At 39.5% G+C, this 23,217-nt stretch overlaps 2 protein-coding genes across 17 annotated transcripts in view; both read right to left on the reverse strand.

Annotated features, from left to right (window-relative positions):
• Positions 1-23,217, reverse strand: part of ANKS1B (ankyrin repeat and sterile alpha motif domain containing 1B) — a 1,053,015-nt gene that overhangs the window by 191,039 nt on the left and 838,759 nt on the right. The window lies entirely within an intron of this gene.
• The window catches only part of LOC112654699 (cytosolic purine 5'-nucleotidase-like), a 34,700-nt gene continuing 21,461 nt past the window's right edge, over positions 9,979-23,217 (reverse strand). Inside the window, 5 exon segments of the mRNA XM_025439310.3 lie at positions 9,979-10,289; positions 10,292-10,840; positions 10,989-11,493; positions 11,495-11,878; positions 12,546-12,632. Coding sequence (XP_025295095.3) covers positions 10,192-10,289; positions 10,292-10,840; positions 10,989-11,493; positions 11,495-11,878; positions 12,546-12,632 — 1,623 coding nt within the window. The 3' untranslated portion in view covers positions 9,979-10,191.

Consider the following 23,217-nt stretch of genomic DNA (forward strand, 5'->3'; position numbering starts at 1 on the left):
ACCCTAATTCAGGGCCTTCTTCCTCTCTCCCTTAGCCAGAAATTTAGCATCACTTGGACTGGGTTCACTTAGGTCTTATGGCATTTGTAACATATTGATTCATGTTTTATCATTCGCGACTTCTGTTTCTCTTCTTTCTTACCAGATCCGAATCAGGCCTCATGCTGATTTTAACTCTGTATCTGGTGTGCTGCCGTCACAGTACTGAGCATACCACAAGCCCTCGATAAAATCTGGTGAATACGATTTAAAAACCTCGATGTGGTTACTTTAAGTTAAGAAAATAAATCTGTTTGTCTTTTCTCCTGGTAATCTAAGTTGAGCATAGCTTGAGGATGGCATATAAATTACATTTACTCTTCATGAGTTTGAGAAGGCTTCATTGAAATTTATGATTTAAAAATTTTCTTAATTTCATTTTTTAAATAACACCTGGGAGTACTGTAGTATTTTTATCCCTTTTGACTGGTGACGAGGCCACAGGGTGGCTAGGATATAAAATGGGCTAGATCTCATGCCTTCTGAAAACACATCAGGAAAAGCCTAGCATTGACTCTGCCAAGAAGGGAATACAAATGTATTCAGACATTCCCAAAGTCAACAGTCCTATGGGTCAAAAGGTATGGTTCAGTGTAGACACTACCCTGATAATGGACTATTGAAAAAAAATTTTTTTTGTCTTTGAAAAATTTCAAAGACAAAATTTTTTTTTCATTTGTCTTTCTGTTCCTTAAATAAGGACATACCTGTAAGTCTAGTCTTTGGCCCTCTGCTTTCAGCCCTCTCCAGTGTGTGTCTTGGGGGCCTACCCTTGCCTCACTGTTTTCATCATCACCACTTCTGACTTTTCCAGTGTCTTTGTCTGTAGTGATAACTACTCCCCCGATCTCCACCTCAGGGTAATAACAGTTTGCTGGAAGTCTCCGTGTGGAGTTCTGCTATCACTTTAAACTTCCAATAGCTAAATCCAAACTCATCTATTCCTTCACCAAACTTAGCCTCTTTTCAATCATTTGTTTTAATGGCCATTCTATTATTGAGGTTTGAGTCATTGTGGTCTTCAACTTCTTCATTCTTCGTAGTTTATTTGTTGAGTCTTATCAATTCTTCCTTTAAAGTGTTTACCATGTCCACTGGAGGATCTAGAGGCTTTTTGGCAAAGATTGCATCTTTCTTTAGAGCCTCTCACCTTGCACAGATTCTTTTCTTTCTATTTCCATCACTGTATTTCTAAGCCAGTGCATCTGCTGCCTCATCCTTAAACTAGAGTAATAATACTTACCTGATTAATGTTTTTAAAATGTAAAGTGAATTATGTTACTCTCCTCCCACCTCCAAATTCCATTGGTGTCCATTTGATCATAGGATAAATCCCTTAGTCTGCAGCTTGGCAGACAAAACCTTCCCACAGTATGATCCAACTGATCATCCCATCTGTATTGTCTAATACTCCCCCATAGGAATTCTTTGCCCTGTGAAAAGTCTTCTGTTCACTCTCCCAGAATGTATCTTCCACTGTTTTGCTTTGGTTACTCAGTTTACTTCTTTTTTTCCTCCAGTCTGTTTCTTCTGATCCTTTTCATTCAGGGCCTGACTCCTGTCTCATTTTTTTTTGAGATGTATTTTCCTAGATATTTAAGTCCGCATCTCGAAAGTTGTTGGGCCCTTTTTTGTTTCTATCTTTGTCACTAAATGTGTTGTCAAATGATGAGCAGCATTGACACTCGCTGGGAGATGGTTGGAGCCATAGAATCTCAAGGCCTCACCTCCGACCTGCTGAATTTTAATCTGTCCTTTATAGCAAGATGCCTGAAGGGATTTGTGAAGGTTGAGAGACCCTGATCTACTCCACTAAGACATGTAAACAATACTTAATTATACATTGATTGATATACTTATCTGTACTTCTCAAGATCCTTGAAGTCTATAAACCTGTTTTGTTTCTTTTTTGCATCTCTCTCAAACACAATTTCATGGCAAAGATCGTGCTTAATAAATAAATTTTGATGTCCTTTCCTTGGTTGTCCTATTAAGAAGGGAAAAAAACACAAAACTCATAGAAAGTGAAATAACCTTTGGCTGTTGTTTCCATGAAGAGAAGATCAGTTCTTTCCACCTTTAGTTGGCAAAGAAAGCAGTAACAGGTCTCTCATGTGACGATCTCTTTGTATCCCTATTGCACCTTGGGCACCTCCCATTAAGACAGCTTTCTCTTTGTATTCAGCTGTGCAATGTCTTTCTTGCCACCTAGACAGCTATGTCTTAGTCATTCATTCATCAATAGCACCTTGCCCATCAGTGGCACATAGTGAATAAATATTTACAGATTTGAATTAATAAATGAATGAATAACTTATTACATGAATACATTATAGAGATTAAATCTAGGCCTCTGCTGGATGTTTCTTACCACAGTGTACGTTTACTATACAGTTACTGTCATGTACTTAAGAATGTACATTTATCACCATACTTTATACAACAGATAAACTGACAGACTCTCCAAACCAGAGATCTGCTGCTTTGTTTTTACTCAATTGCTACCATATTTCAATTTTTGAGGACTAAAGATGAGAAATATGAAGGTTGAAAGTAGAAGCAGGAATGAAATGCAGGAATCTTATGCGAAGAGTCTCTTATATTCAACTGACAAGGATTTAAAGGGAGACCCAAATAAAAAGAACTGTTCAATTATAAATGTCTCAATATTCACCTGACAAAGTGCTTTCCTCTAACAAGTCCATCAAACAAAAAGAAGGTAAGATAAATGACTATAGAACAAAGTGGTGTATATGTAGCTTGATGGTACATGCTATTTCACAATTTTATTTTATGTCTGAAAAACATACGAGGTTTTGCTGAGCTTAGTAAAGAAATGTCTGCCTTGTGGCCAATGTTGTCCTTAAGTGGAGCAAACAGAAATCTGAGAACAGAGGGTGTCACTCTAGTCTTTCACAGATGTAAGTTCATAAGAGCCTAAAGAACACAATAGTATTATAGATGCCTCCAGCATGCATTTGTACAGTTCCTTAACTTTTTGCATGGGAATGTTTCTTGTTTCTGCCAAAAGACTGCAAGGAGGGCAGGGACATGTATATTATAATTCTGTCCATAATTAAAACAATGCCTAGCACATACAGCTTCAGTCTATCCTTCCTTCCTTCCAGCAACTATTTATTGACTGATTGAGATGTAATATGGAGATATTCTACCTGTAGAATAGAATATTCTAGTCAAGTGCTATCATATATTCCGGGGGAAAATTACTCATCAAAGTAAAAATCCTTCTCTTCATGGAACTTCTCTGCATTCTGATGGAACAAAAAGACAATATATAAAATAAATGAAATACAGAATCACTATAGGTACTGTAGGTAAAAATCAGGGAAAGATGTTGGGGAAGCATACTTTTAAATAAGGAGTTAAAGGAGACTCCCCAAAAGAAAGTGAGATTTATGGAAGGATGAGAAGAAGATGAAAGATGTAGCTACCTTGGGAAGGAGTATCCTTCGGAACAGAATGCAAGTACAAGGGGCAAGAGGTAGGCGAATGCTGCTGTGAACTGGGAACAGTGAGAAAGGCCTCTTGGGTTTGGAATCCAAGGAGCTTGGGGGGAGAGTAGCAGGAGAGATGAAGTCAGGTCTTCTATCTTAATAGGATCTCTCTGGCGGCTACAGTGAGAAAAGCCTGAGAGGGAGAAGGTGGAGTCAGGAGACCAGTTGAGAGGCCACTGCAGTAATATGGACCAGAGATAATGGTGGATTGTATCAGAGGAGCCGCAGTGGATGAGGTGAGGAGGCTCCACGTTTCTGGATATGTGCTGAGGGTACATCCAACAGGATGTGCTGGCATTGGAATTGGAGTTATGAGAGGCAGAGAGACATCGAGGACACAGGCATTCATGATTTTTGGCCTGAGCAACAAGGAAGATGCAGTTTCCCTCAAATGAGATACGGGGATGGCTATGGCTGCCAGTGAAGTTTTCCAGAGAATATCAGGAATTTAGGGACCCCTGAGTGGCTCAGCGGGTTTAGCACCTGCCTTTGGCCTGGGGTGTGATCCTGGAGTCTCAGGATCGAGTCCTGCATCAGGCTCCCTGCATAGAGCCTGCTTCTCCCTCTGCCTGTGTCTCTGCCTCTCTCGCTCTCTGTGTCTCTCATGAATAAATAAATAAAATCTTTAAAAGAAAGGAATTTAGTTTGAGCCATGTTGAATTTGATGTATGTTTTAGATAAGTGAAGATGTTGAGGAGGCAGCTAGATATTTGTGGAGTGAATGAATAAGCAGGATCTCAGTCAGTGGTTAATGCTCTCTTAGACATGAATCAACATTTCCCCCTCCCAGACCTGACAGAATTCCTGACCACCTGCTGGTCATCTCCCCTCTGATGTTCCTTCAATCCCTCAACATGTCTAAAATGAAACTCATTTTCTTTCTCCCAAACCTGGTCTCCCTCTTTTTTGAGTGTAGTGAACAGTACCTCCAGACACTCAAGCATCCCTTCCATTTCCTCATGCCCATGTCTGCTGGTCACCAAACCTTATTAATCCTGCCTTCATGTTGTCTCTAGAATCCATCTCTCCTGTCTTTACTGTTGCTCTTTGAGGCTGGTTTTCATCAATGGAACAGAATAGAGAACACAGAAATGGGCCCTCATCCCTATTGTCAACTAATATTCAACAAAGCAGGAAAGAATATCCACTGGAAAAAGGAGAGTCTATTTCATAAATGGTGTTGGGAAAATTGGACAGCCACATGCAGAAGGATGAAACTGGATCATTCTCTTACACCATACACAAAGATAAACTCAAAATGGATGAAAGATCTAAATGTGAGACAGCAATCCATCAAAATCCTAGAGGAGGACACAGCCAACACCCTTTTTGAACTTGGCAACAGCAACTTTTTGCAAGATGCATCTATGAAGGCAAAAGAAACCAAAGCAAAAATAACTATTGGGACTTCATCAGGATAAAAAGCTTCTGTACAGCAAAGGAAACAATCAACAAAACTGACAAACTACAGAGTGGGAGAAGATATTTGCAAATGACATAGGAGATAAAGGGCTAGTATCCAAGATCTATAAAGAACTTATGAAACTCAACACCCAAGAAACAAACAATCCAATCATGAAATGCGCAGAAGACATGAACAGAAATTTCACCAAAGAAGACATAGATATGGCCAACAAGCACATGAAAAACGCTCCACATCACTGGCCATCAGGGAAATACAAATAAAAACCACAATGGGATACCACCTCACACCAGTGAGAATGGCTAAAATTAACAAGACAGGAGACAACAAATGTTAGAGAGGATGTGGAGGAAAGGGAACCCTCTTGCACTGTTGGTGGGAATGCAAACTGGTACAGCCACTCTGGAAGACTGTGTGGAGGTTCCTCAAAAAGTTAAAAGTAGAATTGCCCTATGACCCAACAATTGCACTGCTGGGGATTTACCCCAAAGATGCAGATGTAGTGAAACACTGGGACACCTGCACCCCAATGTTCATAGTAGCACTGTCCACAGTAGCCAAACTGTGGAAGGAGCCCAGATGTCCAGCGACAGATGAATGGATAAAGAAGATGTGATCCACACATACAATGGAATATTACTCAGCCATTAGAAACGACAAATACCCACCATTTGCTTCAAAGTGGATGGAACTGGAGGGTATTATGCTGAGTGAAATAAGTCAATCGGAGAAGGAAATCATCATATGATTTCACTCATATGGGGAATATAAGAAATAGTGAAAGGGACCATAAGGGAAAAGAGGGGAACTGAGTGGGGAAAATTAGAGAAGGAGACAAACCATGAGAGACTCCTAAAACTCTGGGAAACAAACAAAGGATTGTGTGAGGGGAGGTGGATGGGGGGATGGGGTAACTGAGGGACAGGCGCTGAGGAGGACACTTGATGGGATGAGCACTGGGTGTTATACTATATGTTGGCAAATCAAACTTCAATAAAAACAAAAAATAAAAAACCAATTAGATTTCATCATCTATACCTGGATTATGTCAATCTTCTCTTACTTGGTTTCCCAGTCTCTAATTAGTCCTTTACATAGCTCCCATAGTGGTTTTCTAAAATGCAAATGTGGTCATGTCCCCTGTCCACTTAAAAATTTCCCAAAGGCCTCCTTCTTTCTGTCTTTCCTCCTTCTTTCTGAATATTCAGAGCTTGGTCTACAGGAATGATCATAATCTGGCCCTACGTCTCTCTCAGATTTATTGTTTCACACACAACACATCACTCCTCTCCATTAGCTACACTGTCCTGCCGGTAGTTAATTGATCTGTTCATTTAATGTTCAAATGTATGGAGAGTGCTTCCTATGTTACCAGCAGCTGTGTTAAGCTCTGGGGATACGATGTTGGATGTGGCCGACTTAGTTCCTGCTTTCATGGAAGCACACCTTCTCCATTCCCATGCCTTTGCACCTTGACCCCTCTGCCTTGAGTTTATTACTACCTTCCCTTCCCTGCACCTGACTGCCACTCAGAGAACACCAACTCACCTCTTAAGATTCAGCTCACATCATTTCCTTGTATTAGCACTTTTCTTAACCTCATTGTTTCTTCTAAAAATGTTTCCTTCCTCAAAAGGTACTGAATAACTTAATAGCTCTGGAAGTGAAGATGTCTCTAAATACATCCCAGGTTCAGTTCAGAATGTTGTGTTTTCTATCATACTAGGAGATTACAGTTCAAGGAATAGGATTTTCTTCTTGATTCTAAGAGGCAATAAAGTTTCCTTTTTCTGGATTTGTCCCTCTGTCCTTGGGCTCCACAAATGGGATAAGTAATTGTTCACTTGTCACAGAGTGAGTTGAATCCAAATGCACTGGATGACACATGTAGTGGCTGTTCCAGAATATTTGTATAGTAAAATCTTAAGGGTGCTGGTCTCGTTGGTAAAGGTGCCTGGGAACTTGTCTTAAAGTTGAGTTTGTGTAGCAAGCTCACAATTTTTACTTAAATTAACATACGTATATTTGAGCTAGCTTGGTGGGGGGCTGATAAAGATGGGAGTTGAAGGCTCTTTTGAGCCATCCCTTAGTTTTAACCACCGTACAGAAACATGGCAGCATGGCTGCATTATACACAGCTGCCCTGACTTCCTGATCTGCTCTTCTCTGTAGTTCCTACAGAAGGTATACCGCTTGGGAATGAAAACACCTAGGGATTCAGAAATGTGTAAATAGATGGAGGAGGAGGTAGGTAATGAGGATGAGTACCAAGAAAAGTAAAAACCTTCCTCATGTGTCTGTACCCATCACCTAAGAGGTGCTTTAATACAGGAGTGAGCATTCTATCAGGCTAAGAAATCCTAGAAACTCTGCCCCTCAAATTCTATCTATGCCTCTTCTCTCTTCTTTCTCTCTTACTCTGTTTCTCCACCTCCCCACTTCTCTCTGAATGCACACCTATACACATTTAGGTGATTTCGGAAAGCTTCATCGGGGAATAACTATATTTTATAAATATGCGACAGTACTGAAACCAAGTATTCCAGTAAGAGAGCCTAAAAACTCTTACTTCCCTTCCTTTCTGACTCACTCGTAGGCTGTACATGGTGGTATGTCTTAGAATGGCGTTTTAAAAATGAATACCTGGTACTTTCTTGCCTTGTCTAGCTGATTAGGTAATCAACAACCAAGTTATCACTGTGGAAGCATTTTAAAGAATATGTATAAAGTAACTCTGACTGTGATAAAAACCACAGCCTCCACGCTGGTGCAATAGGGTGAACCCTCCATGATGGCTGCTAGGCCATTTTTGGTCACACATATTTGCTCACACCTGGCACACACAAATCCACACATCTAAACACTTTAACCAGATCAGTCTTTTCTTTTGGGATCATACCCAATATTTAAAGATAATATTTCATCCGTGATTGTCAATCAGGGTTCTAAAATCCTATGAATATATTTATAAGCTAACACCTTAAATAATTTGTGAAGGACACCAATCTGCTGTGCAGAAGAACTAGCACAGCCACCGTTAATATTTTTAATTTATTTAAAGAGAAGCCTGTTCTGTTAATACTTAAAATATAGTTACATCTGCATGTAGCTGATTATCAGTTTGTCACAACATTTAAATTTATCAGTGAGACACTTTATAAATTAAAGTCATGTCAGATACGGGACTATTCTGATTATGGAGGCTTATGATTCGATGATGATTATGAGTGCCTTGCTTAATAATTATAATGACTTAATGACTCGGGGTTATACTTTACAACAAAAATTGCACATTTAATAGTATAGAAAGGAATGATATATAATAAATGGACAAGAAAAAAAGCATCAATCCTGAAGCCTTAATTTAGATTCCTATTGATCTGATGTATGAAATTTCCTTGCTATGTTTTCATGGTGGTCAGTCTCCGTTATTGCACGTTAGTGATCTTGCTGGCTGTGTATAATAGACAGGCTAAATGCCAGAGAATGGGCATACTCAGAGCTCAACACTGAGGACTGGGATTTACTACTGAAATTGCAAATTTCTTCCCTGCCTTTGCCCTATCTCTGTTCAGAAAGCTGAGCCACAGACTCGTGTAATTGCTTCAGGCATGCGTCAAGCTAAAGATGGGGGTGCTCCTGCCTGTTATCTGGTAGAGTCTGGGTGGCAGGTACCTAACTTTTCCACAGCCCCTTAGTCAAGATTTAGACATTTCCTCCGAGGCCAGTCGTTTGCACGGTAATATCTATGGAATGATAACATGGACTCTGGAGTCAGATTCATTTTGCTCATTCTGTCATTTGAAAGGTATTTATTGAGTGCCCGCAGGCCAGGCATAGTTCTAGATGCTGGGAATACCACAGTGATCCTGCCTCCAAGGCCTTCACTTGTAACGACTACCTAGGATAGTCTGACTCTACCTGCTAACCTCAGGCAAGATGTCTTACTCTTCTGAATTCCAGTCTCCTAATTCATACCAGATTCATCATAAAGCACCTAACACGGTGCCTGGCACATTGCAAAAGTCAGTTATTTCTTTTTTCTTTTCTTTTTTTTAATTTTAGAAATATTATACTTTATTGAATTCTAGAGCAGCTAAATCTACCATCTGTGTTCACCAGTAAGAATGGAAGGAATATAGGAAGGGTAAAGTACAAGTCTATACTATGTAGGAACTGCTGTAGCCACTCTGACTGCACCTTTAGTACACAGTAATGATCCATTCTTGTTCAAAACAACAAGAAGTGATTTCTCTTGGGATTCTGAAGTGAATTTATTCACACTGATTGTGCCCTCTGCTTTAGGAAGGTTCTGACTTCACCATTTTCCCATCCTCTAAAGCTTGACTTTGAACTATAGCAATCCACCCTAAAGGACAGAGAAGGCTGGGACTCTGGGAGCATGAGCCACACTAGCCCACACTAAGAAGTTCACTCAGTTATACTCTAATGAAAGAAGGGGGTTCCTCCTTTTTCCTTTTCACAGAGCTTGTTCCTTTGTCCTCTTTCAGCTTAAATTCTTTCTACAGATTCATCCCAGATGAGAAAAAGATGGTTTTTGGATAATAAGCATCTCTGCTATCAAAAAATATAAGAAGAGATGAAGACTTTTACCTCAAAACAGAATCACAGCAGTGCATTCCAGACCAGTCCTCAGCAAAGCAAACCCTTGTGCAACGCCACTGCAGCCCCTAGTTTGCCCACAGGCATAGAGGACACTTGAAAGCTCATAAAAGGAACCCTGACCTGAACAGACTACATTTGATAATGGGAACAATATATTTCTCCACTGATATGTAATACTGTGTAATGCACGGAAAAATTCAGGATGGACTTTGGAGTAAGAGCACAATTTGTAACATAACATCATTTTTGGATCACCTCTTCCCATCACCCTTGCTCCACTCTGAGACTCTTCACCACCCCTGGTGTAGCCAATACATACTGAGGATGTAACAAGACAAGGAAACAGTGTCACAAGCTACCTTGGAGCCATCTGCATGCAGTTCAGCCCAGCTTTACCCTTACTTTCTTTCAATACAGACTCCATTACAATTTGAACCATCTGCAAAGAGTGCAAACAAAACTAAGAAGTATCTCTCTATGATTAAAATATTTTAAAGTCTTCAGAAACTTTCCAGATATACCTTTGATGGAGCTCCCTACCCACCACTAGAAACTATTCTCTGCTCCTGTGAGTCCTGCCAGACTTGTTTAATGGATGCTCAGTTTTGGTTTTCCTCCTTTTTCTTCTTCCTGTTCCTCTTCCTCATCATCATCTTCATCATGGCAGTATGTAATTTCCTGGGGGCCAGTGAGAAGAGGTTGGGGGGTTTAATCTCACTAATCGACCGGGTCAACTGGTGCTGCTTATAGTCGGTATCTTTGAAATCAACTGATATGCAGTTCCGGGTGGCAAGAAGGGACTCCATCTCATTGATATCTACATGTGTGTGTTCCACCGTTGATTCATGAAGCATCAAGACATGAGCATCTCTGAAGAGGTAGCTGAATGGATAATACAGCAGGTTGATGAAAGATGCTGCATAGAGATCAGCATATTGCATCACCTGACTGGCAAAGAGGGTCTGTCGGGAGCCACTGCGAAACTGGCTTCCCATCATCCCATAGCACATGTCCATGTCATGAGTTACTTTCTTAATACGTCTCTGAATGGAACTAATGTCTGGGCGCTCATTGCTGCTGCTGTCAAGATGCTTGTAGAGTTCACCCAAGAAAATATCCAAGCTCTGAATCTTTTCGAAAAGTGCACTCTTAACAGTCCAGACATGCAGCTCCTGTGCAAGTTCAGGAATCACCAAGAAAGTTTGCCACCCTTGCCGTTTCTTTGATTTTAAAATGCCTCCAAAAGACCCGGGATCGAATCCCACATCGGGCTCCCAGTGCATGGAGCCTGCTTCTCCCTCTGCCTGTGTCTCTGCCTCTCTCTCTCTCTCTCTGTGTGACTATCATAAATAATAAATAAAAATAAAAAAAAATAAATAAAATGCCTCCAAAAATGTGATCTCCAATATACAAAATATCTTTGCCCTTGGCTCCCAAGAGATCACAGACTGTATCTGATGAACCTCCTGAGTAGACGATGCCATGCTGTAAGGGCCCTGTGTAGGTACCAATTTTCAGCTTGCCAATTTTAGTATCCACCTGATGCAGTACAGTGCCTTCTCCAAAAAAGAGTGGCTTCTGTGCATCCACCAAAATCAGGTCAAAGTAGGACTGCCATGGTCGATGGGAACTCCCAGGCTTGGGGCCATGTGGGAAATCAAACAGGTAAGTCATAATTTTATCTGTATATTTATAGTTACTGTTGGTGGCAAGAAACACTTTCCCTACTTCTTTCATTCGGCTCAAAAGCAAAGGCAGTTTTCCATCTTTGACTACATACTTCTCAAGATTTTCAACTGTCTTTTCCTTAAGGGAACCCTTATAATGAACCCAGTCGACAGCATCTCTTACACCCTGGAACATACTTCGGTAAGACATGAAGAGGTCCCCCATCTTTAAATCCTGTTTCACAGCTGGTATATCTAAGACAATTAGTAAAAAAATCTACAAGGCAGGCCAACAGGTAGGTCTCTGGTAGGTTGAATATTGTGTTCAAAATGTAAAATCTTTCAGTGTCATCTCGCTGGATAAATTTATTTGGATACTGCTCTCTAGTTTCTGGTCCTCTTATGAAGTTAAATCCATGTGCACAGACCAAAAGATTTCCATATGCATCAACTTTCAAAAGATTTCCATATAGTGTATCAAAAACAAGTCCCCTGGTAGGGAATGTAGAATCATAAGCAAAGCTGAGCAGTTCCTGAGGGTAGCCAAAAAAAACTAATCTCTCCACAGTAAGCTCAAAGCCAAAAGAAAAGTCAGTTATTTCTATTCCCTACCACATATTAATTGGTTGTGAATGTGATCTATCATCTGAAATGACTCTGACTCTATGCTTTTTAGTCTAGTCTGAGTGTCACTTACAATACAGTAATGACCATGCAACAACGGGAATATTATTACTGTCTTCCTAATAAAGTTTTGCCTTTCAGGAAACACAGATGAAATGAATATCTCAAGCCCCTTTCCCTTTAGGGCACTGAAAGTAAAATGAGAAGACAGTTTCTCTAAGAGCTATGTGCACACCGTATGAGACACAAAAATGGAAACAGAAAAAATTCAGGATGATATTTTGTTTAAATGTTAAGCAGTAGTATTAAAGGCCTTGGGCCAGAAAATTTTAGGGTAGAATCATCCTTATGTTAGAAGAGGACTCATCTTATCATTGAGAGAATCTGAGGAAAGGACAAGAGAACCAAATGTTTGGTTATGAAAATCTAACACTCGAGCTGTGTGATGCTCCCTAATATCTGAGTTAGTTGCATCAAAACTATGAAGCACTTTTGACTGTTGTAATCACGGCCTTAAACTGCTCACCTAAACTGCATACCCTTTTATCAAAATTCCCGGAAACCTGTCCGGGCTGGCGGTTGGTTACTGGCCTACACCAAGCTGTCCCAGGGAGCGCTGATTTGTTTTCCTGTGTTAGTAGTTGGACTCACCTGAAAGACAGTGGGGGCAAGTGGGGGTGGGGTGGGCATCACCACACTCTGTCCCCTGGACACTAAGGGTGCGGTGAGCTCTGAAGGCTATACAAGAGGACATTTTTGGGAAAACAGGAGGTGGCACCAGAGAGCTTATGGTGGAAAGCATAGGAGGTGCTGCTCAGGCTGTGTTCCAAAGACGCTCAAGAAAATAAGCTGATTATAAAAGGAAACCTGACACTATTAACAGTCTCATTGGGTTCAGAGCACAGTTGGACGAATCACCTAAAAAAGTGATAAAAGCTAACCCAAACCAACTAAATGAGTTATCTCTGGGGCTGGGATCCAGCAGTGATCTTTAAAAAAAAAGTTCCCCCAGATAATTCTGATGTACCCAGAGGCAAAAACCATTGCCAAAAGGCCTGTATTTCTCTTGGTAATTTCTCTATTTCTCAACCTAAAACTGCCCTTAAAAAGAAAGGTTTTTGTTTTTTTAGAAAGTTTGAACATAAAATCATAGAACTTTACTGACATGGCTGAAAGAAAGAAGATGGTATTCCTAATTTGACTTTAAATTTGTGTTTCCAAAAATAAATAAATAAATAAATAAAATAAATTTGTGTTTCCCCAGACTATTACCACCTGGGCATTGGTAGAAATGCAAATTATCAGGGCCCCACCCCAAACCTGCTGAATCAGAAACTTGGGGAGTGAAACCCAGCAATCTGTGTTTTCATAAGCCCTCCAAGGTGATTCTGCTGCTCATTCGAGTTTGAGAACCACTGTTCTGGATAAGTCATGACAGGTAAAAACAAAAAACAAAAACCAAAAAACAGGAAGGCAGTTAGGCTGAAACTAGTCAGGTTGGAAGTCCACTGTGGTTCCCTTTTGTGCTTACAGAGAAGAATTCAAAACATATTCCTCATTCCCATAGAGCCTCTGAAAGGGGAGAGGATCTAATTTTACAACTTTATCTCCCTCAAACCTCCTAGGAAAGAATCATAGTCCTCTTGGTTCCAACTGGGTCATATGATTTTAAACAAAATGCAGAGACTAATGATGGAAAGCTGTCTGCCCACCAGAAAGAACAGTTGGCCCTTGTACCTAGGGGGCGAAATCAATGGGGGAGGATAGGGCTTTTTGAGCCAGAAAGAATAACCTAAAAATAAAAAATAAAAGAAAATCATTAAAACTGAACTTCGATTTATTTTTTTCCTTTTACTTCATGAAAAGCAATGTGTTTTTTTTTTTTTTGTTTTTTTTTTGGGGGGGGGTTCTGCACTGATATGTTAATAAAACTGAATAATGTCCCTTGCACTAAGTTTTTCAGTACGAGTTGAGAACTGCATAAGAACATGTTCTAATGAGGCGTTGGTTTTCTCACAGTAACACCCAACCCCCAGAACGTTCTCCAGCAGCACCCACACTCTCCTGTCCTAGTGAATAAACCTGGAACAGAGCTGAAAATCTGAGCAGCTGCCACCTGGATGGTGAAGGATCTGCCTGTAAATTGTAGCCTGGCTCTGCTGCTGACTTCGATGGGAGTGTTGGGAAGTCACTTATCTTCTCTGGCCTTCAATTTTCTCAAGCAGAAAATGACAGAAACCACCCAGATGAAGTGAAATGTCAAAGTGATCTGGGCGGAGGGCCAGGTGCCACAGCCTCCAGCAGGGAAAAGAAAACTGCACAGGCTCATAGTGTCACCTCCTGGTAAATGGGCAGAATGAAATTTAAACTGAAACACTGAGAAGTTTAATTACCAGATGTGGACTAAACCCTTTGTGCTCCTTTTTTTTTTTTTTTTTTTTGTTATTTTAATTGTCTTTTCTTCCCCATGCTCATATACTCTGCAAATTTACTGCCTTCACCAACCAATAAACAAAGTAAGCCAAATGAACCATTATAGATGAATCATATTATGTAAATAAGTAGAGAACCTCGACCAAATCCCAGACGATTGATTTTGTGGAACAGAAATATCTTTTTTGCTTACTTTTTAAGCTCATTTGATGAAAAAGAAATACCGCATGGGATCATTATTTTAAACACAAATTGCATTTAAGAGGAAGTGCCTGGTAAACCTTCTGGGGATGTAAATAAGCTACTAATTTCATTTGACTAAAGGCTGTGAAATGCATTTCTGGGAATTATTGAGCAGAGACATGATTCCAGTGCTTTTTAAGACGGACTTCACTGGGCTTGGGGAGAGAAATGGAATCCTATTCATTGTACCTGTTATACTGAAGCTCCTCAATGACCCAGGCTCATTTTATCTGACTATATAGCCAGCTTTTCTGGATTTACAAAAGATGAGATTTGGGGAAAGAAAATGAGAAACAATGAGACATTCATGTAGGCACCTAACTAGCAATTTGAAATTGGTATTCAGACCATCTGATCTTTACATCTCTTCCTTGGCTCAGTCTTGTTCCACCCTCTGAAAGTTTCCTGGGTACTATTCACTCATTGCTCTGTTCAATCCGGTCACTACTGTGTTCAATCATTGCCCTGTTTCTCTAATGGGAATATGCTTTCAAGACCAGTGACAACTGTTTTCAACATATATATATATATTTTTTTTCCATTTCCTCATACGAGTTCCATCATTTTCTTTTTCACTCTATTTTTCTTTAGTCACTTTCTTTACCTGTTAGTTTTATTTTCATGTTTTCATTCGGGTCCTTGCTTTTCTTCATGACACCTCTCCTACTCTTAATGTTATTCTCTAGAATGCTGTTAGATTTTCTATCTTTCTTTTTTATATATACCAACAATTGTGGCGTACAAAGGACCCTGGAAAGTTGCCGCTATCAGGCTGGTTTGGCACCTGGGAGGCACTCAGTTTCTGTTCAGTGACTGCTTGGATAAATGAAAATAGAAATGACACCTTTTTTAAAAAAAAAGATTTATTTATTTATTTGAGAGAGAGAAAGCATCGGATTCTCTCTCTCTCTCTCTTTTTTTAGCATTGGACTCTTGATCTCAGCTTAGTTCTTAATCTCAGGATCATGAGTTCAAGGCTCGTGTTGGACTCAATGCTGGGCATGGAGCCTAATTAAAAAAAAATTTCCTTTTTAGATATGTTTTTAGTATAGAAATGCAGTCAGTGCCTGGATGGCTCCATTGTTGAACTTCTGACTCTTGATTTCAGCTCAAGGTTGTGGGATTGAACCTTGTGTTGGGCTCTGTGCTTAGGATAAAGTCTGCTTGAAATTCTCTCTCTCCCTCTCCCTCTGCTCCTCCTCACACTGTGCTCTCTCCCTCAAATAAATAAATAAGTAATATATAAAAAAAGGAAATCTAACTGATTTTCATATCTTGATTTTGTGTCCTGAAACTGCTGAATTCATTAATTCAATAATTTTTTTGTGTGTGTTGTTAAGGTTTTCTACATATAAAGTCATCTCATCTGCAAACACAGATAATTTTACCTCTTCCCTTCTGATTTGGATGTTTTTCATTTCCTTTTATTGACTAATTGTCCTGGCTAGAACTCCCAGTATTATGTTGAATAGAAGTGGCAAGAATGGGCATCCTGTCTTTGTTCTAGATCTTAGAGGCAGAGCTTCATTTTTCATTGAGTAGAGATGTTAGCTCTGTGCTTTTCATCTATGACCTTTATTGTGTTGAGGTAAGTTCCTTCAATTTAACTATATCAATCGAAAAAAATCTGGTTTGTGTAGATCAAAATTGAATCTATATACTACAGCAGGGAATAGGTGTGCCCAGATTTTAACATGAGAGGTAAGAAACTTGGAACTCCACTTATGGGTGGGAAGTGAGCACATAAGAAAATCACCAGTTAGGATGTAAGTTCCTCAGGGAGCAAATGTTTTCATCAGTTTCATACTCTGCTATGTGCCTAATGACTCGAAGAGTTCCTGGTACAGAAGGGGTGCCCAATACATACATAAGGAATGACTAAGAATGGGTTACCTTTTATGTGTGACTTATGATCTGTCACCACTTCCTGAAAGATGACCCATTACTGATAAGACACCATTTCTGGACACTATGACAACAGCCATAGCTTAAGGTTAATTTAATAACCACAGTAAGGGTTAATTTAAACTCCATAGACGTCTAGGGGTTGGGTTTCAAAAGATCTGTTAACCTCCTGAAATTATAAATACTATATAATATGTGGATATAGTAAACATATATCCTATGTTTCTGGGGAGAAATCCCACAGATTTCTTAATATTCTCAAAAGAGAGTGTGATCCAACATTTTCAGAACTACTGTGTGTGACAGTTATCTTCACACTGAAAGAACAACTAGGAAATCCTGACAAACAGAAACTTTGGTCAGACAGACTTGGGTTGAAATTTCAACTCTGCCTCTTGCTGGCTGGGTGGTTTTGGTTAAGTTTTAAAATCTGCCTTAGCTTCAATTTCCTTATCATGAAATGGGGATGATAATGACAAATCTCTAGACATAGCAGTGGAACCTGACCTTGAACCCAAATCTTTGTCTCTAAAGCCCATATTTTTGACAATTACTGTCCTGCTGTCATTAAATGAGATAATTATTATGAAAGTACCTGTTGTGCAGTAGGCACCCACTAAATATTTGTTAAAGTAAAAACAAAAAAAGACAAACAACTGAAAAGGAAAAATCAGCCTAGAAATTCCTCTTTGAAAAAAAAAGAGATTCCTCTTTGTCTGACTTCATATTCAAATTAAAAATATGTTTGTTATTGTTATTATAAAATCAACTCCAAAATTTGAGGGAAAGAGAAGATATTACCTGTTGTAGGTTTGGATAAATATGGAGTAAGGAGATTCCAGTGAGTCTTCTGACATTGAATGGGATAACTAGACTCACCTAACATCAAATGAAGGGTTGTGTGAGTCCTCTAGAATTAAAAAAAATACATTTATTCATGAGACACACACACACACACACACACACACACACACACACACACACACAGGCAGAGACACAGGCAGAAGGAGAAGCAGGCTCCATGAAGGAAGCCTGATATGGGACTTGATCCCGGGACCCCAGGATCACGCCCTGAGCCAAAAGCAGACGCTTCACTACGGAGCCACCCAGGCATTCTGAGTCCTCTAGTTTTTAATGGCAGAGTCTCCTTCTGGATCACCTACTCTTAGATATACAGGACTCCCATTTCACTAGAGTCCAGTATGAAACAGGATGTTTCTGTATTAGTCATGGTTGTCCTTCTGCCTGAACAATGGCTAAAGAACAAGCGATCATGGAACATAGATCTAGCTGCTGTCCTTTCAGAGAAGGGGAATGATTCAGTGACTCAACAGAGAGAAGGATGCCTGGTTCTGAGTCTTTTCATTGTAGTTAGGAACAGATATATGGCTCAGGTATTAGCTGTTTCATTGCATTACACTGATAAGTGACAAATGATAGGAATTAGGTTTGCTTACAGTGCAATAGTAATCTTATTCATTGCTTTTGACTTTTTCCCCAAACCTCTTATGGTTTTGAGATGTGTTTATTTAATTGGGCTGGAGAATGAATGATCCCATCTATGTTCCTGAATCAGATTTGAGCAGTTTTCATTAAGTGGCTAATCTGTGTCCCGCCCATTCATTTTCTCATTTAAGCTTCATAACAACATGGTAAGGTTAACTGTATCATGATCTCCATCTATCAAATAAAGAATCAGAGGCTCAGAGAAATTACCAAGTTGAGAACATTGCCCAACTTCATAGTTAGTAAATGGTGAAGCTAAGAAGTGAACCCAAGGTTTCTGAGTCTACTTTCTATTATGTTTTACTAGGCTGTGCATTAGTGTAACAGGATGGTATTTTAAAAATGGCATTCTGACAGCCAGAAGAAGATCAAAACAAATACTAAAGATGGTATTATTAGAAATGGAAGTTTGGGCTTGCCAAGAAATGTCTTTAATGCTTTGTAATAGGAAGGCTGATATTTAGCTGAACACAAGTGTCTCTTAATATCATCTGCTCCTAAAATGCAGCCTAGGTGCTTCTTGTAACCTGCTCTGGTGATCCTAATGAAGTTTAGATCTTTTTCAGCACCCACAGAGAACAGAGTAAAATTGAAAATTAAGGGGAACCTGAATTTCCTTGTTTAATTTTATAAAGCAAATTCTGGTCACAAGTAAAAGTTTAAAACATATGAAAATTTCTTGGCACTCATTTATTTTGTCTGATAACATGGACATCTGTAAAACACCTAAGATTTGTATAGAGCAAAAGTGAGGGGGAATTTAACTTTTATTGGGTGCCTAAGATTAACCAGTCATGCTCACATACTTTACGTCTTTAAATCTTGAGAAAATAATATAGATAGTATAAAAAGGGAAACTTTTCTTTAAGATCGTCATGAAGTAGCTCCCTGGAGAGATGGCAAGAGATAGTTCACAACTGACGAAGTAAATTCCATAGAGACTCAGCACCTCAGAATTCATGAGGGTGGAGGTCTAGGTGGGCCTCACAGGCTGATCCCAATTGGAGATGCTCAGGAACCATGGAGTGTGACTGGCAGCCACCCTGACCAACTGTGGCAGGAGCTAAAGAGAACATCCTGAACAAAGCTTCTTCCTCACTCTCTCTGTTCCTCCATCCCTCCTTGCCTTCCTTCCTGCTTTCTTTCCTGCCTTCCATTCACTAAATGTTTTCTGAGTGACTAGTGTGTGCTGGGCACTGGAATAATGTTCACAAAATGAAGTCTCTACCCTCATGGAACTTACTTTCTAGTGGGAGAGACAGAGGATGAACCAAGACACACATAAGTAATTTAGTGAAAAGGGCTATGAGGGATATAAAACGGTGCTATTTTTTTTTTAAGATAGGGTGATCTCCTCTCTCTGAGGAAATGGCATTTGAGCAGAGACCTGAATGAAGTGAAAGAATCAATAACTTTCTGGAGAAAGAATATTCCGGACTGAAGGGAAAGCCAAGCAAACCTAAACCTCTAGTGGGAAAGATGAATGTAATTTTCAGAATAGAAAGAAGGTTAGTATGGTTATAGCAGAGAGAGCAGGGAGTATAGACAGGGGCTGGATCACCTGGTACCTACAGATGGAGGTATGGCCTAAACAGCAGGGAAGCTTCACAAACAATAGGGAAGTCCACCAACTGTGTGTGCTTGGGGTTCATGTGAGTTGCACATCCAAAGTATGTCACTGATAACTGCTTCTTTGTAGAAATAAATGAAGGGTAGATACTTCACAAAAGAATATAAATTAGCCAACTTCTATTTGCCTAATGTGAAAGATAATTGAAGCCATATAAGAAAAAAGGAGGAAGCGGGTTTGACATACTCCACCTGCCTGACATTCATATCATGTTGGTAATGTGTTAAACATATTACACGATTGGGTGCTGTTTAATTCAAGCTGAGGAACTTACTCCTAAAGCAGCAGCCTATGGGATATGAGTGGGGGATAAGGGTTGTGGCAGGGCAGGAATGCATTCAGACAGACACTTCCCAGAAGCATAGTTACTGGACTGGGCATCCTGAGATTAGAGAGCTCATGACTGGAGGTCCTTGGGAAAAGAGGTACTTGAGTCTCCTTGGATTTTTTTTCCACTTTATTTCAGAAGATGTAACAAAGCCTAGATGCTTAGGCTAACCCTTTTAGTGAAAGACCATAAGGATCTTGTCTAGGCAGGGGTTTTTGAGTCAAAGAAGAACAAGTATGAAAAAGGCTAAAATTTAGCCTGGCTTGGTGCTCTTTCTTTTGCAGTTACAAAGATAATGATTGAATATACCCACCAAATTGTTGGTGTTGGGAGAGGAGAAGTGACAGTGGGAAAGTCTTACATAAAGAAAACTCACAGTCAAGTAGACACATTTCTATTAAATAAAGATTGGAGAACACACTTTAACCAAGTGCCATAAAATTTCACTAGTTAAAAAATGCACTCAGCTTTTAGAGGTGTCAACAATTCCAAATTTCAAGTTAGTTACAAAGCTGTAGTGATCAAAACAGCATGGTACTAGTACAAAAAAAATAGACACATAGATCAGTAGAACAAAATAGAAAACCCAGAAATGAACCCATAATTATATGGCCAATTAACCTTCAACAAAGCAGGAAAGAATATCCAATGGGAAAAAGACCATCTCTTCAACAAATGGTGTTGGAAAAACTGGACAGCACATACAAAGAATGAAACTGGTCAATTTTCTTAAAAATAAGTTCAAAATATACCAACACCAAGGAAATACAAACGATTTTAAAAACATATTATGAATAGCTATATGCCAATAAATTAGGCAATCTAGAAGAAATGGACGCATTTCTGGAAAGCCACAAACTACCAAAACTGGAACAGGAAGAAATAGAAAACCTGAACAGACCAATAACCAGGGAGGAAATTGAAGCAGTCATCAAAAACCTCCCAAGACACAAAGGTCCAGGGCCAGATGGCTTCCCTGGGGAATTCTATCAAACGTTTAAAGAAGAAACCATACCTATTCTACTAAAGCTGTTCAGAAAGATAGAAAGAGATGGAATACTTCCAAACTCGTTCTATGAGGCCAGCATCACCTTAATTCCAAAACCAGACAAAGACTCCACCAAAAAGGAGAATTATAGACCAATATCCCTGATGAACATGGATGCAAAAATTCTCAACAAGATACTAGCCAATAGGATCCAACAGTACATTAAGAAGATTATTCACCATGACAAAGTAGGATTTATCCCCGGGATGCAAGGCTGGTTCAACACTCGTAAAACAATCAATGTGATTCATTATATCAGCAAGAGAAAAAACAAGAACCATATGATCCTCTCAATAGATGCAGAGAAAGCATTTGACAAAATACAGCATCCATTCCTGATCAGAACTCTTCAGAGTGTAGGGATAGAGGGAACATTCCTCCACATCTTAAAAGCCATCTATGAAAAGCCCACAGCAAATATCATTCTCAATGGGGAAGCACTGGGAGCCTTTCCCCTAAGATCAGGAACAAGACAGGGATGTCCACTCTCACCACTGCTATTCAACATAGTACTGGAAGTCCTAGCCTCAGCAATCAGGCAACAAAAAGAAATAAAAGGCATTCAAATTGGCAAAGAAGAAGTCAAACTCTCCCTCTTCACAGATGACATGATACTGTACATAGAAAACCCAAAAGACTCCACACCAAGATTGCTAGAACTCATACAGGAATTCGGGGGTGTGGCAGGATACAAAATCAATGCCCAGAAGTCAGTGGCATTTCTATATACTAACAATGAGACCGAAGAAAGAGAAATGAAGGAGTCAATCCCATTTACAAGTGCACCCAAAAGCATAAGATACCTAGGAATAAACCTAACCAAAGAGGTAAAGGATCTATACCCTAAAAACTACAGAACACTTCTGAAAGAAATTGAGGAAGACACAAGACTTGGAAAAATATTCCATGTTCATGGATTGGAAGAATTAATATTGTGAAAATGTCAAAAAATGTCAATGTTACCCAGGGCAATTTACATGTTTAATGCAATCCCTATCAAAATACCATGGACTTTCTTCAGAGAGTTGGAACAACTCTTGTTTAAGAGTTTTGTTTAAGATAAACTCTTGTTTATCCTTGTTTAAGATTTGTGTGGAACCAGAAAAGATCCCGAATAGCCAGGGGAATATTAAAAAAGAAAACCATAGCTGGGGGCATCACAATGCCAGATTTCAGGTTGTACTACAAAGCTGTGGTCATTGAGACAGTGTGGTACTGGCACAAAAACAGACACACAGATCAATGGAACAGAATAGAGAATCCAGAAGTGGACCCTGAACTTTATGGTCAACTAATATTCGACAAAGGAGGAAAGACTATCCACTGGAAGAAAGACAGTCTCTTCAATAAATGGTGCTGGGAAAATTGGACATCCACATGCAGAAGAATGAAACTAGACCACTCTCTTGCACCATACACAGAGATAAACTCAAAATGGATGAAAGATCTAAATGTGAGACAAGATTCCATCAAAATCCTAGAGGAGAACACAGGCAACACCCTTTTTGAACTCAGCCACAGTAACTTCTTGCAAGATACATCCACGAAGGCAAAAGAAACAAAAGCAAAAATGAACTATTGGGACTTCATCAAGATAAGAAGCTTTTGCACAGCAAAGGATACAGTCAAAAAAACTAAAAGACAACCTACAGAATGGGAGATGATATTTGCAAATGACATATCAGATAAAGGACTAGTTTCCAAGATCTATAAAGAACTTATTAAACTCAACAGTAAAGAAACAAACAAACCAATCATGAAATGGGCAAAAGACATCAACAGAAATTTCACGAAAGAGACATACACATGGCCCTACGACCCAGCAATTGCACTGCTGGGGATTTACCCCAAAGATACAGATGCAATGAAACGCCGGGACACCTGCACCCCGATGCTTATAGCAGCAATGTCCACAATAGCCAAACTGTGGAAGGAGCCTCGGTGTCCATCGAAAGATGAATGGATAAAGAAGATGTGGTTTATGTATACAATGGAATATTACTCAGACATTAGAAATGACAAATACCCACCATTTTCTTCAACGTGGATGGAACTGGAGGGTATTATGCTGAGTGAAGTAATTTTAAATAAAAACTTAAGAAAATGCACACAGCTTTTCAAAATGGAGCACATAAAGGCACATGTGAGATCATATTCATTTTGACGAACAATACCAGAGTCTGAATTGATAAAGGTTCTTAGTTGGAAAAGTTGTTCATTTGTAGTTTGG

The sequence above is a fragment of the Canis lupus genome, chromosome 15 (genome assembly GCF_003254725.2).
Source record: "Canis lupus dingo isolate Sandy chromosome 15, ASM325472v2, whole genome shotgun sequence".
NCBI lineage: Eukaryota > Metazoa > Chordata > Mammalia > Carnivora > Canidae > Canis > Canis lupus.